Source organism: Somniosus microcephalus, chromosome 9 (assembly GCF_052327205.1).
Source record: "Somniosus microcephalus isolate GS21.2 chromosome 9, FLI_Smic_1.0, whole genome shotgun sequence".
Classification (NCBI taxonomy): domain Eukaryota; kingdom Metazoa; phylum Chordata; class Chondrichthyes; order Squaliformes; family Somniosidae; genus Somniosus; species Somniosus microcephalus.
The window spans coordinates 60,608,539-60,624,180 of NC_140995.1; the positions used below are offsets into that span (position 1 = coordinate 60,608,539).

Sequence of the window (15,642 nt, forward strand, 5' to 3'; positions counted from 1 at the left end):
AATATCTCCTTATGTGGCTCGGTATCAAGTTATGTTTTATAACGCTCCTGTGAAGTGCCTTGGGATGTTTTACTGCGTTGAAGGTGCTATGTAAATGCAAGTTGTTGTTGCAGCACCACTCCTTTTAATTGAGTTGCCAGTAAGTCCCACAAAGAAGTGGGCAAATCCCGTCCCTCCAGTTATTACTGTTCTCCAGGGGATCCCTGAAGTCATGTGGAAAATTAGAATTATAGTCGGGTGCTTGGTCAGAGCAGTCTGTTCTCAGCTTGCAGGACTGGCTACATAATCTGTAAGTGTACTCCGTAAGCCTCTTGCAGAGGCTAATCTGTACTCTGCCCCAAATGCTGAGAGCAGGCAAGTTATTTGGAGAAACAGAAAATGGTGGAAGCACTCTGGTCAGTCTGCATCTGTGGATAGAACAGACAAGGTAACGGTTTGGGTATAACCCATCATTAGAACTGGGGCAAAATGGCAGGTGAACAGCAATTAAAAAGGAATAGAACAATAGGATAGGGAGGAAAAGAAATATATACACACATACAAGAGAAGTATGTGGAATGGCCAATGAGCTGGATAGGAACATAGGAATTACTAGATCACAGTTTATCTAGTTGGCCTTCTACCATCCAGGTAGCCGCATGATGCAACAATAATGGAGTTGTTGACTAATCATAGCAATCAATCTCTATCAGTTGGTCTACAACAGACCCAGGCATGAGGCAAGGTAAATCCCAGTGGTGGAGAGCTTTGGGAACCATAGGACCAATGTCACCTGTTCCTCCCAAGCAAGCTGCACTTACTATAACAAGTTATCAGAGTACAGGCTGTTGGACCATACCTATTGGCGATTTCTAATGTTAGAGCTGTACTCCAGATAAGGCTGGGAGTGACTGCTCACAATGGCTTCAGAGAGGAACTGACAGCAATAGAGCTACAGTGATTGCATCAGATTCGAAGTGTATGTGGTCATTCAGATCTCTTGCCTTGTCAACCTCTTAAGTTGTCCTCTTCAATTCCCTCTGGTGTTGTCAGCAGCACTTGTAAGCATAAATATTTTTTGTTGATTTTAGCCATAATTCTTCCAAACTGATTTTTACAGTGGGGATCTGTGTACCAAGTGAGAATTGGATACCGATATATAGAAAACTGAGTAATAATCGACTGATTTTTCTGATGTACTTTTCTACCCTGCAGATTTCCAGACTGTGATGAAGCCTATCCACGCCAAGCTGACTCTGTTTCAGGTGGAGATCCCACAGAGGAGGCTCCAATGGCTGTGCAGAGGGACTATGGCTTCTGGTGTCCACGGGAATTGAAAATCGATCCTGAGCTTGGCTATTCCTTCCTGGGGGTCACAGACTGTTCACCTCCCTGCCCTAACATGTATTTCAGACGTGAAGAGCTTTCCTTTGCCAGGTATTTCATCGGCGTGATATCCATCGTCTGCCTGTCTGCCACACTCTTCACCTTTCTCACGTTCCTCATTGATGTGAAGCGATTCCGCTATCCAGAGCGCCCAATCATATTTTATGCAGTCTGTTACATGATGGTTTCCTTGGTGTTCTTTATTGGGTTTCTTCTAGAGGACACAGTTGCTTGCAACGGAAATGATCCTTCAGTTTATAAAGCGTCTACAGTGACACAAGGTTCCCACAATAAGGCATGTACCATGCTGTTTATGGTACTTTACTTCTTCACAATGGCAGGCAGTGTATGGTGGGTCATCCTTACCATCACGTGGTTTTTAGCTGCCGTTCCCAAATGGGGCAGTGAGGCTATAGAGAAGAAAGCACTACTGTTCCACGCAAGCGCCTGGGGGATCCCAGGAACCCTCACTATCGTTCTCCTCGCCATGAACAAAATTGAAGGGGACAACATCAGTGGTGTTTGCTTTGTCGGACTGTATGATGTTGATGCACTACGATATTTTGTTCTGGCTCCACTGTGCCTTTATGTGGTGGTGGGGGTTTCTTTACTACTGGCAGGTATAATATCCCTGAACCGTGTACGGATCGAAATCCCACTGGAGAAAGAGAACCAGGACAAGTTGGTGAAGTTCATGATCCGCATCGGTGTGTTCAGCGTTCTCTACCTCGTGCCGCTCCTTGTCGTAATTGGATGTTACTTTTACGAGCAAGCGTTCCGTACTGTATGGGAGACGACATGGATTCAGGAACGCTGCCGTGAATACCACATTCCCTGCCCTTACCAGGTACGTCAGTTCTTCACTATTCAAGTTGGAAAGTAAAAATCACAATTGACTGGTAGTACATGAGGTGGTGAACATTTCTGTAATCTGTCACTAATAACCTATTAATAGTGCTGGTCTTGCATCTTCAAACTGCTTTCATTGATGTCCTACGTCACTCCCTAGTCACTGAGCAAACACACACAACTTCACCAAGTATAGACAATGTCGCTTGTATGCTATAAATAATACCTAGTGCTTAGTGAATGCAAGTCAATAGAAAGAAAGACTCACATTTATATAGCACTTTTCACAACCTCCTGACGTTCCAAAGTGCTTTACAACCAATGAAGTACATTTGAACTGTGTTCACTGTTGTAATGTAGAAAATGCAGCAGCCATTTTGCGCACAGCAAGCTCCCACAAACAGTGAAATAAATGACCAGATAATCTGTTTTAGGTGTTGGTTGAGGGATAAATGTTGGCCAGGACAATGGGAGAATTCCCCTGCTCCTCTTCAAATGGTGCTGTGGGATCTTTTACATCCATCTGAAAGAGCAGATTTAAAGTCTCATCTGAAAGACGGCACCTTTGACAGTGCAACACTCCCTCAGTACTGCACTCAAGTGCCATAGGAACAAGGAGTAGGCCATTCATCCTCTCGAGCCTGTTCGCCATTCAATTAAATCATGGCTGATCTGTATCTTAACTCCATTTACCCGCCTTGGTTCCGTAACCCTTAATACCCTTGCCTAATAAAAATCTATCGATCTCAATTCTGAAATTTTCAATTGACCCCCAGCCTCAGCAGCTTTTTGAGGGAGAGTTCCAGATTGCCACTTCCCTTTGTGTGAAGAAGCGCTTCCTGACATCAACCCTGAATGGCCTAGGTTATTTTAAGGTTATGCCCCCTTGTTCTGGACTCTCCCACCAGAGGAAATAGTTTCTCTCTCCCTAACCTATCAAATCCTTTAATCATCTAAAACACCACAAGTAGATCAACCCTTAGCTTCCATATTCAAGGGAATACAAGCCTAATGCCAGCCTAGATCATGTGCTCAAGTCTCTGGAGTGGTGCCTTCTGACTCGGGCAAGAACGCTACCATTGACCAAGGCCGACACCTAAATGTTTGGGTTCGGGGATAAACAGAAATCATGACTCCAACTTTGCTGTTGCGGTTTGTGATATTATCTAATCTCCTTGATTAGACTCATTTTCCTCTGTGCCTAGTGTTATAATCTACAACCAGTTTTGCAGATGTGACTTGTAATTTATAATGTTCAGAATTGTCTAATCAGCTTCTTTGAGAACATAACATAAGAAATAGGAGCAGGAGTAGGCCAATCGGCCCCTCGAGCCTGCTCCGCCATTCAATAAGATCATGGCTGATCTGATCCTAACCGCCAATCTACTATCACAGAACCATCTCCTGAATCTAACAGAATTAGACACATGAACTAGGAGCAGGATCAGGCTACACGGCCCCTGGGCCCGCTCCGCTACCCACAGGGCCATGTCCGATCCGAACCTAGACTCATGTCCAAATTCCTGCCCGCTCCCCGTAACCCTTAATTCCCTTTACTTCAAGGAAACTGTCTATTTCTGTTTTAAATTTATGTAATGATGTAGCTTCTACAGCTTTTTGGGGCAGCATATTCCATGGACCTACCACCCTCCTGAGTGAAGTAGTTCCTCCTCATCTCAGTTTTGAAAGAGCAGCCCCTTATTCTAAGACTATGCCCCCTAGTTCTAGTTTCACCCATCATCGGGAACATCCTCCCCGCATCCACCCGATCCAACCCCTTCACAATCTTATATGTTTCAATAAGATCGCCTCTCATTCTTCTGAACTCCAATGAGTAGAGTCCCAATCTACTCAACCTCTCCTCATATGTCCATCCCCTCATCCCCGGGATTAACCGAGTGAACCTTCTTTGTACTGACTCGAGAGCAAGTATGTCTTTTCTTAAGTATGGACACCAAAACTGTACGCAGTATTCCAGGTGCGGTCTCACCAATACCTTGTACAACTGAAGCAATACCTCCCTATTTTTATATTCTATCCCCCTAGCAATGAAAGCCAACATTCCATTGGCCTTCTTAATCACTTGCTGCACCTGCATACTAACCTTTTGAGTTTCGTGCACCAGGACCCCCAGATCCCTTTGTACTTCAGTACTTTCCAGTTTCTTGCCATTAAGATAATAACTTGCTCTACGATTTTTCCTGCCAAAGTGCATAACCTCACACTTTCCAGTATTGTATTCCATCTGCCAAATCTCTGCCCACTTATTTAGCCTGTCGATGTCCCCTTGCAGGTTTTTTATGTCCTCCTCACTCACTACTTGAGGTGAGAGGAAAATCTATAAATTTTGTTTTATTGAAAATCCAAGCTGAAAGGCCAAGACACCATGGTTAGAATAAGTATAGAATCATAGAATGGTTACAGCACCGAAGGAGGCCATTCGGCCCATCAAGCCCATGTCGGCTCTCTGCAAGAGCACTTCAGCTAGTCCCACTCCCCCGCCCTTTCCCCGTAGCCCTGCAAATGTTTTTCCTTCAGTTACTTATCCAACTCCCTTTTGAAAGCCACGATTGAATCTGCCTCCACCACTCTTTCAGGCAGTGCATTCAAGATCCTAACCACATGCTGCGTAAAAAGGTTTCCTCATGTCGCTTTTGGTTCTTCTGCCAATCACCTTAAATCTGCGTCCTCTGGTTCTCGACCCTTCTGCCAATGGGAACAGTTTGTCTCTATCTACACTGTCTAGACCCCTCATGATTTTGAGCACCTCTATCAAATCTCCTCTCAACCTGCTCTGTTCTAAGGAGAACAACCCCAGTCTCTCCGGTAGAAGTAGGTCAAGTCGCGATTGAATGACACCAAGCTTTGATTTTGAAGGGCTGCAATTTAAAGCCATAGGGATAGGTAGCACTTGCCTGAATGTTGCGGTCCTGAGAAAGAATGAGTTGGAATAGGATGTGGTGTGATCAGCCTTATTTCACTGAAGATGTTGGGATAAGAGAGAGCATTTAGGACATGAATATTTGAAGCGTAGGAGGAGTAAGAAAAGTTAATTCAGAGTACCAATGACCACAGTGTAGGAAGAAGTAGATTGTGATTTACCATTTATTATGTGATGCAATGTGGCTTGGAAGTCCATCCTGCATAAGCCAACTTCTGTCAACATGAAGCTGTTCATATAGTTTGAACTCCGGAGTGTGATTTTTGTTTTGAAGTCAGGCCAAGATGAGTGCTAATTGTTTCTAACATATGCTATATAAATATTGGCTGACTTTATTAGTATTAGCTGGTACTGATACTGGTGTTAAGACAAAAACAGACCAACTGCCAATGGCTGTGTTAGAACGCCATGGTATTCCTGTGACAGGTATATGTTGATTTATTACGGTGATTTTGGCAGAGAAATTAGATTAAGCACATTGCAGTGTCTGCCTCTCTCATCATCTACATATCTCAATTCCCAGTGCTGAACATTTCACTGAGTGAAGCAGACTGGCACTTGCTACTATGTTTAATTAGATATTGAACTGAAATGTGTGTCGCCCTGGTGTGCAAAGGAAAACAAAGAGACCAGGAGACAGTATTTTTATACTGAAGTGGGAGGTGAGTGACAATATTCAGGTTGAACTCAACTTTAACAAGCAGATTATTCAGAGTGGCAAATGCTGAGCCTAAAGCCCAAGTACTGTGAGGTCCCATAAATGTAAATTTTATCAATTACTAATCTATTAAAATCAGTTGAGTGATTTGAGACTTTTTTTTATAGTCCAAAAAAAGGGATACTGTTCTGGTTTGGAGAATGTAACCTGGGGGGATACTCCTCATTACCTCCATTCGGTATGGTGGAGGTGGGAATGTTGCAGCTGAGGTCTCTATGGGAACTGTAGCTAAGGACCTATTACAACAGAGAGACATCTTACAACATGATTGCCTGGCTGATTCCTTTATCTCTCCTTATTCCCCCCCCCCCCTCAAAAGCTCTGTGGAAAAAGTTTGTAATGAGTTTAACTTTACACAAAAGGCTACGTTTTAGATAGCAACGTTGAGTGTTCCTCTCCCACTTTTTTTATATTTCTAAATTGGCACCCACAGACCAAACATGTAGGACTAGCTCCCTGCACTTGTATAACATGTCTGGATCTTGATTCATCGATCAGCAGGGGGTGGATCCACAGTAGTTTGCATTCATTTGTGTAATAGCACCTTTTGTCTTTTGTGTTCAAGTGCCAGCATTGATCAGCTTTATCCACCTTCATCACTGTCAGCATTTAACATTCCAAACTTGTGTATATGACAGGTTTGATAAAGGTGCCTCTGTTCTCTCTGAGCAAATGGACCTTAACTTTAAATTGTGAGTACCTGCTCCTGCACAAATATATATTACCGTTTTCTACACCATCTATCTTTGTGGCCTTTTGAGAAATCTCCAATTTCTGTGGAATTAATGGGGACTTTTCTACTCGAGTCCCATACCCACCACAAATTGGGTTGACTGCCTAAATTCACTCTGCATAGGACCATTCATAGCCAACATAGATTTTCATCTTGTCAATATATGCTGAAAGACCAGTGTACTAAACCACTTCGCCAGCCAGTCCCCATGTAAACATTTCGAGTGGCATTAAGGATTCTTCATGCACCATTAGAGTTAAGCCGAGATTAATTGGTCCTGGAAAATCTATGTTCTTTGCGCATGCATAAAAATGTTGTCATAGCATTGATTCTGGATGATGTCACCAACTCAAATGTGCTCAAGTCCCAGGATTTGCACCAGTTCACTTTCCCCAGATGATGAATTGAACCATTGGAGCTTTCAAGACTGAGATAGATAGATTTTTGTCGGATATGGGTATCGAGGGATATGGAGCAAAGGTGAGAAAATGAAATTGCTATGCAGATCAGCCGTGATCTAATTGAATGGCGGAGCAGGCCTGAGGAGATGTATGGCCTGCTCCTGTTCCTATGAAACTGTGTTCCCTGCTCCTGGTGCAACTGCTTCCACTGTTAAATTGGGACAGTCTTCACTCTCTCTGCAGGAGTAGGTTGTGTTAGATAGTCTTGTGAATTTTCAGTTTGTAGATGTATCCTGCTACTAAACTGGCCAGTCCATGTTCTCTTCTTTTTTTTTTGCAAACTGGAGCTGTTCGCACTGATTGGTTTGATTCATTGAACAATATCAACAAACACTGCTGCCTTTATGTGGAAACGCATACATATAAAAGAAGAGAAAAATGAAAATAAGTTTACTCAATGTTGCTCTGTTTATATCCTCAACTGTGAGCTACACCTACCTTGGTCTAACTATTACAGCATCAGGGAGCTTCAGCATAGCAGTGAATGCACTAAAAGAAAAAGCCCGAAGAGCCCTATATGCAATAAAAAGAAAATTCTACAACATCCAAATCCCAATCAAAATCTGGCTCAAAATATTTGACAGCATAATCCTGCCCATTGCACTGTACGGTAGTGAAGTATGGGGCCCGCTAAATCACCAAAGCTACACTAAATGGGAAAAACACACAATAGAAGCCCTACATGCAGAATTCTGCCGAAGCATCCTTCGCACCCAAAGAAAAACGCCAACAAATGCATGCAGAGCCGAACTAGGCAGATACCCACTGATAATAAACATCCAAAAACGAGCACTAAACTTCCTAAATCACCTCAAATCTAGCTCCCCAGACACCCTTCATTTCAAAGCCTTTCAGACCCAAGAGCTAAACCCAGAAAAGAGTCCCCTGAGTCAGCTGCTACTGAAACTAAGTACTCAGCCGGACCCTGACCAGCCCCAGACCAACACAGCCGTCCAAACACCAATCCGAGTGAACCAAATCATTAAACAATGCAAAGAAACCTACCTGGAACATTGGAACAAAATAACCGAAAGCCAAAGCAGATTAGAATGTTACCGGGCCCTAAAAAGAGAATATAAACTGGCAGACTACCTCACGACCATCAGAGACACAAAACAGAGACAGACCCTCACCAGGTACAGACTAAGCGACCACCAACTGGAAATTGAAAAAGGCAGATACAAGAAATCCTGGCAGCCTAGAGAGAATAGAATATGCGATCAATGTCTGGCCGGCGAGGTTGAAACAGAAATGCATTTCCTCCTAAAATGCGAAAAATTCAACACATCAAGAAACATATTATTCAACAAGCTAAGCCAAACAACCCCAGATTTCAAGGAATTGGATGACCTGTCAAAATTGAGATTAGTCCTGGGAGAAGGAGACAGACCATACCTTGGGGCCAAATATGTAACAACATGTCACAACCTGAGGACTATTTAAAAGTAAGACTGTTTAAAATTAATATTGAACGTACCAAATGAAGTAGAAAGACTGTTTAAAATTAATATTGTTTAAAAGTAATATTGTATGTACCCAACAAATGTCAAATCGATTGACACCTACAGAATGTTGGAAAACTGTACCTTTTTGCTATGTAAGCTTTGGCAATATGGTTCTCTGTAAACTTTCATGCCAATAAAGCATTTGAATTGAATTGAATTGAATTGAATTGAGAGCCATAAAAGCGAGCAAAGCAAATGAAAACCCAAAGAACGGGACTGAGATGCAAAATTGGAATTAACAGCCAACACAAAGTGCCCCTTTTCTAACCGGAGCTGGTGCAGTATGGTAACAGCATCTTTTGCCAAAGGCTTTAAATATTGTGCAAAACACAAGGCCGTTGATGATCGCTATGGAGCACAAGCAGTGTTTAAAATGCTTATTGCAGAAACATGGCACCACTGCCTTGCCACATTTGCCTCAGCTTCTCATTCTGCATCTGTACAGAATGACTAAACTGTATGTCCAGACTTGGTGAAAGTTGGGAACCTAGAAAAAGCAGAAGAAAGTTGGTCATAGCCCAGTCAGGAATTGGTCATTTCAGTGTATCTGGCCACTACCAATTGGGTGTTGCCAAGCACGCACCAGCACCAATGGTGCCAATAACCCATTGGGCCCAGGTATTCTGTAAACTGAAGACGAAGCATCTAATCCCTCTAGGGAGGGAGTTGTTGGTTTAGCAGGATGGAGCTTCCCTTACGTGGAGATGAATAGAGATTCACACCCAAAACACTGCCCCCCAAGGCCTCCTCAGAACCAGCCAATATTGAGCACCTCTTGGACTACTTCCCACCAGGGTAGCCAAAATACAGTCAAAAGCCAACTCTAAATTTTCCTCCAAAGGACTGAGAGGACCAGAATAGCTATGATAGCTGGAGAAAGCTTACGTAAATAATACTCCCAGCCCAACCTCCTCTTCAAGATGGCAATCCTAAAACAAACCACATAAGCATGACCTTTTACTGTAAGTGCCTTCCTCTGAGGCATCTTGGGGATTTGAAGATGCTGATGCTGGGTATACTGCCCCTGATGGCTGATCCCAACAGAGAATGAGAACTGGACCAGGCTTGGATTTACCCCAAATAAAAACAGAAAATGCTGGAGACACTTCGCAGGCCAGGCAGCATCTGTGAAGAGAGAAAGAGTTAACATTTCAGGTCGATGACCTTTCGTCAGAACTGGAAAAAAGCAGGAAATGGAACAGATTTTTAAGCAAGTGTAGTGGCTAGGAAATGGGGGAGAGGATGAAAGAACAAAAGGGAAGGTCTGTGATAGGATAGAAGGCCTGACCTGCTGAGTGTCTCCAGCATTTTCTGTTTTTATTTCAGATTTCCAGCATCTGCAGTATTTTCGTTTTGTATTAGATTTACCCCACTTCCTTATTGAACAGCCCACAAACACCAACTATTCTCCCATAGCAAATAGCTACTTGGATTAAATGCCAATTGGCTGTCAGCTCATGTGGAACTGTACCTCGGCAGGAGTTGCTTTCAGGAATAAGGGCTGAAAATTAGAGGGGCTAAAAGTGTCCAGACTTGTGATGTGTGAGAAGCTTAAATAGTTTGTTCAAAATTGCTGGTAAATTTCGTTAACAGCTTGGGTCATTCTCTCCAACACACCTGTCTGGCTGTCCCAATACTTTATTGCCACTCCGGCTACTGTCATATTTTGCATGAGATTCAGGCCCAATGTTGCAGATCAGTCGAGCGTGAAAGATAACAATCAAAAGAACAACATCATGGGAGCTGGTTTTTGTCCGTTTGGATCCAAAGCAAAGCCCTCTTGAAGCTTGCTATTGCTCCTTATTCCATTCCCTGTGGATTAGAGCTGTGATTAAAAAGGATTTGAAACTACCATTGAATTGCACTGCGAGAACCATTTAAATAATCTGACCATAGAAAGTTACTTCCTAAAATTGAAGCTATCAAAAATGAATCCACAGAATAATTTACTGTTTCTGAGGCTGTCATTTTTTCAATGACAATGACTTTAATTACAATACTGCAGTCAATCTGTGGAAAGGCATCAAATTCAAACCTGAACCCACAGCTTCTAATGGACACGGGACCACTGCACAAACTGCCCCAATCAAGCATCAATTTGGCAATCCCTCTCTGAGGCTAGGATGAGATATTACATGGACTCCTGGCCGGCCTCCCACGTTCTACCCTCTAAACTTGAGCTCATCCAAAACTCTGCTGCCCGTGTCCTAACTCGCACCAAGTCCTGTTCACCCATCACCCCTATGTTTGCTGACCTACACTGGCTCCCAGTTAAGCAACACCTTGATTTTAAAATTCTCATTCTTGTTTTCAAATCCCTCCGTGACCTCGCCCCTCCCTACCCCTCTAATCTCCTCCAGCCCTACAACCCTCCAAGATATCTGCGCTCTTCCAATTCTGGCCTCTGAGCATCCCCGAATTTAATCGTTCCACCATTGGCGGCTGTGCCTTTAGATGCCGAGGCCCTGGAATTCCCTCCCTAAACCTCCCTGCCTCTTTACCCCTCTCTCCTCCTTTAAGGCGCTCCTTTACACCTACTTCTTTGACCAAACTTTTGGTGATCTGCCCAAATATCTCCTATGGCTTGGTGTCAAATTTTGTTTGTTAACGCATCTATGAAGCGCCTTTGGACGTTTTACTATGTTAAAGGTGCTATATAAATACAAGTTGTTATTGGATTGGAAGTTGTCCCACTGATGCAGTTTGGAATAAAGGCATCTTGTTGAGTAGAGGGAGATTTGCTTTGCCTCTAACCAGTGCTATGGGAATGCTTGATGCTGGCACTATGTACCTGAAATCGCAGACAGACCAGTCTGTTACCTTAGTCAATACCGTGAAATGGTTGCTACCAGACCAGGATATCGACCAGGTCCTTGCTCCAGATTGGAGGTGGTAGTCAAAGCAGCAAAGTGTACTCTGTTGCAACACAACATAGTTTGCTTATTGGTGCCTGAACCATGGGATGAAATTCTCAGTGCGTCTGGCCAGGGTGAGCACTGTGGTGACATGTGCCCCTGAATAGCTCAGCAGGGCAATGCCATGAGTGCAAGGTCTACAGCAAGGTAGACCAGAACATATTCTGAGCTTGGAGTTATACAACAATCAACCTCCTCACTACAACAAACAATAATTAGCTTCTTTGTTTCTGCTCAAGGACAGAAGGCAAGGGGGGGTGGGGAGGCAAATGAGTGGGGGGTGAGGCAAGGGAGTGGGGAGAGTTGGGGGAGGCGGCAAGGGAGTGGGGAGAGTCGGGGGAGGAGGCAAGGGAGTGGGGAGAGTCGGGGGAGGAGGCAAGGGAGTGGGGAGAGTCGGGGGAGGAGGCAAGGGAGTGGGGAGAGTCGGGGGAGGAGGCAAGGGAGTGGGGAGAGTTGGGAGAGGAGGCAAGGGAGTGGGGAGAGTCGGGGGGAGGAGGCAAGGGAGTGGGGAGAGTCGGGGGAGGAGGCAAGGGAGTGGGGGAGAGTCGGGGGAGGAGGCAAGGGAGTGGGGAGAGTCGGGGGAGGAGGCAAGGGAGTGGGGAGAGTCGGGGGAGGAGGCAAGGGAGTCGGGGGAGGAGGCAAGGGAGTGGGGGAGAGTCGGGGGAGGAGGCAAGGGAGTGGGGAGAGTCGGGGGAGGAGGCAAGGGAGTGGGGAGAGTCGGGAGAGGAGGCAAGGGAGTGGGGAGAGTCGGGGGGAGGAGGCAAGGGAGTGGGGAGAGTCGGGGGGAGGAGGCAAGGGAGTGGGGAGAGTCGGGGGGAGGAGGCAAGGGAGTGGGGAGAGTCGGGGGAGGAGGCAAGGGAGTGGGGGAGAGTCGGGGGAGGAGGCAAGGGAGTGGGGGAGAGTCGGGGGAGGAGGCAAGGGAGTGGGGGAGAGTCGGGGGAGGAGGCAAGGGAGTGGGGAGAGTCGGGGGAGGAGGCGAGGGAGCGGGGGGAGGAGGCGAGGGAGCGGGGGGAGGAGGCGAGGGAGCGGGGGGAGGAGGCGAGGGAGCGGGGGGAGAGTCGGGGGAGGAGGCGAGGGAGCGGGGGGAGAGTCGGGGGAGGAGGCGAGGCAGCGGGGGGAGAGTCGGGGGAGGAGGCGAGGGAGAGTCGGGGGAGGAGGCGAGGGAGCGGGGGGAGAGTCGGGGGAGGAGGCGGGGGAGAGTCGGGGGAGGAGGCGAGGGAGCGGGGGGAAGAGTCGGGGGAGGAGGCGAGGGAGCGGGGGGAGGAGGCGAGGGAGCGGGGGGAAGAGGCGGGGGGAGAGACAGGGGAGGAGGCGAGGGAGCGGGGGGAGAGTCGGGGGAGGAGGCGAGGGAGCGGGGGGAGAGTCGGGGGAGGAGGCGAGGGAGCGGGGAGAGGAGGCGAGGGAGCGGGGGGAGAGTCGGGTGAGGAGGCGAGGGAGAGTCGGGGGAGGAGGCGAGGGAGCGGGGGGAGTGTCGGGGGAGGAGGCGAGGGAGCGGGGGGAGAGTCGGGGGAGGAGGCGAGGGAGCGGGGGGAGAGTCGGGGGAGGAGGCGAGGGGGCGGGGGGAGAATCGGGGGAGGAGGCGAGGGGGCGGGGGGAGAGTCGGGGGAGGAGGCGAGGGGGCGGGGGGAGAGTCGGGGGAGGGGGCAGAGTCGGGGGAGGAGGCGAGGGGGGGGGAAAGTCGGGGGGAGGCGAGGGAGGAGGCGAGGGGGCGGGGGAGAGTCGGGGGAGGAGGCGAGGGGGCGGGGGGAGAGTCGGGGGAGGAGGCGAGGGGGCGGGGGGAGAGTCGGGGGAGGAGGCGAGGGGAGAGTCGGGGGAGGGGGCGGGGGGAGAGTCGGGGGAGGAGGCGAGGGGGCGGGGGGAGAGTCGGGGGAGGGGGCGGGGGGAGAGTCGGGGGAGGAGGCGAGGGGGCGGGGGGAGAGTCGGGGGAGGAGGCGAGGGGGCGGGGGGAGAGTCGGGGGAGGAGGCGAGGGGGCGGGGGGAGAGCTGGGGGGGGGAGAGCCGGGGGGGGGAGAGCCGGGGGAGGAGGCGAGGGAGAGTCGGGGGAGGAGGCGAGGGAGTCGGGGGAGGAGGCGAGGGGGCGGGGGGAGAGTCGGAGGAGGCGGCGAGGGGAGAGTCGGGGGAGGGGGCGGGGGGGAGGGGGCGGGGGGAGAGTCGGGGGAGGGGGCGGGGGGAGAGTCGGGGGAGGAGGCGAGGGAGCGGGGGGAGAGTCGGGGAGGAGGCGAGGGAGCGGGTGGGGAGAGTCGGGGAGGAGGCGAGGGAGCCGGGGGGAGGAGGCGAGGGAGCGGGGTGAGAGTCGGGGAGGAGGCGAGGGAGCGGGGGGAGAGTCGGGGGAGGAGGCGAGGGAGCGGGGGGAGGAGGCGAGGGAGCGGGGGGGAGAGTCGGAGAGGAGGCGAGGGAGCGGAGGGAGAGTCGGGGGAGGAGGCGAGGGTGCGGGGGGAGAGTCGGGGGAGGAGGCAAGGGAGCAGGGGGAGGAGGCGAGGGAGCGGGGGGAGAGTCGGGGGAGGAGGCGAGGGAGCGGGGGGAGAGTCGGGGGAGGAGGCGAGGGAGCGGGGGGAGAGTCGGGGGAGGAGGCGAGGGAGCGGGGGGAGAGTCGGGAGGAGGCGAGGGAGCGGGGGGAGAGTCGGGGGAGGAGGCGAGGGAGCGGGGGGAGAGTCGGGGGAGGAGGCGAGGGAGCGGGGGGAGAGTCGGGGGAGGAGTCGAGGGAGCGGGGGGAGAGTCGGGGGAGGAGGCGAGGGAGCGGGGGGAGAGTCGGGGGAGGGAGCGGGGGGAGAGTCGGGGGAGGAGGCGAGGGAGCGGGGGGGGGAGGAGGCGAGGGAGCGGGGGGAGAGTCGGGGGAGGAGGCGAGGGAGCGGGGGGAGAGTCGGGGGGGGAGGCGAGGTAGCGGGGGGAGAGTCGGGGGAGGAGGCGAGGGAGCGGGGGGAGAGTCGGGGGAGGAGGCGAGGGAGCGGGGGGAGAGTCGGGGGAGGAGGCGGAGCGGGGGGAGAGTCGGGGGAGGAGGCGAGGGAGCGGGGGGAGAGTCGGGGGAGGAGGCGAGGGAGCGGGGGGAGAGTCGGGGAGGAGGCGAGGGAGCGGGGGGAGAGTCGGGGGAGGAGGCGAGGGAGCGGGGGGAGAGTCGGGGGAGGAGGCGAGGGCGCGGGGGGGGAGGAGGCGAGGGAGCGGGGGGAGAGTCGGGGGAGGAGGCGAGGGAGCGGGGGGAGAGTCGGGGGAGGAGGCGAGGGAGCGGGGGGAGAGTCGGGGGAGGAGGCGGGGGGGAGAGTCGGGGGAGGAGGCGAGGGAGCGGGGGAGGAGGCGAGGGAGCGGGGGGAGGAGGCGAGGGAGCGGGGGGAGAGTCGGGGGAGGAGGCGAGGGAGCGGGGGGAGAGTCGGGGGAGGAGGCGAGGGAGCGGGGGGGAGAGTCGGGGAAGGAGGCGAGGGAGCGGGGGGAGAGTCGGGGGAGGAGGCGAGGGAGCGGGGGGAGAGTCGGGGGAGGAGGCGAGGGAGCGGGGGGAGAGTCGGGGGAAGGAGGCGAGGGGGCGGGGGGAGAGTCGGGGGAGGAGGCGAGGGGGCGGGGGGAGAGTCGGGGGAGGAGGCGAGGGGAGAGTCGGGGAGGAGGCGAGGGGGCGGGGGGAGAGTCGGGGGAGGAGGCGAGGGGGCGGGGGGAGAGTCGGGGGAGGAGGCGAGGGGGCGGGGGGAGAGTCGGGGGAGGAGGCGAGGGGGCGGGGGAGAGTCGGGGGAGGGGCGGGGGAGAGTCGGGGGAGGAAGCGAGGGGGAGAGTCGGGGGAGGAGGCGGGGGGAGAGTCGGGGGAGGAGGCGAGGGGGCGGGGGGAGAGTCGGGGGAGGAGGCGAGGGGGCGGGGGGAGAGTCGCGGGAGGAGGCGAGGGGGCGGGGGGAGAGCCGGGGGGGGGGAGAGCCGGGGGGGGGGGAGAGCCGGGGGAGGAGGCGAGGGAGAGTCGGGGGAGGAGGCGAGGGAGCCGGGTGAGAGTCGGGGGAGGAGGCGAGGCGGCGGGGGGAGAGTCGGAGGAGGCGGCGAGGGGAGAGTCGGGGGAGGAGGCGAGGGGGCGGGGGGGGAGGGGGCGGGGGGAGAGTCGGGGGAGGGGGGCGGGGGGAGAGTCGGGGGAGGAGGCGAGGGAGCGGGGGGAGAGTCGGGGAGGAGGCGAGGGAGCGGGTGGGGAGAGTC

General features: G+C 51.8%; 1 protein-coding gene across 4 annotated transcripts in view; it reads left to right on the forward strand.

Moving 5' to 3' along the window:
* The window catches only part of LOC147112414 (frizzled-3), a 127,443-nt gene that overhangs the window by 86,265 nt on the left and 25,536 nt on the right, over nt 1-15,642 (forward strand). For all 4 annotated transcript variants that reach the window (XM_085996645.1, XM_085996648.1, XM_085996649.1 and 1 more), the window contains one exon: nt 1,195-2,212. In XM_085996645.1, the coding sequence (XP_085852771.1) occupies nt 1,195-2,212 (1,018 nt within the window). The remainder of the gene's footprint in view (nt 1-1,194; nt 2,213-15,642) is intronic.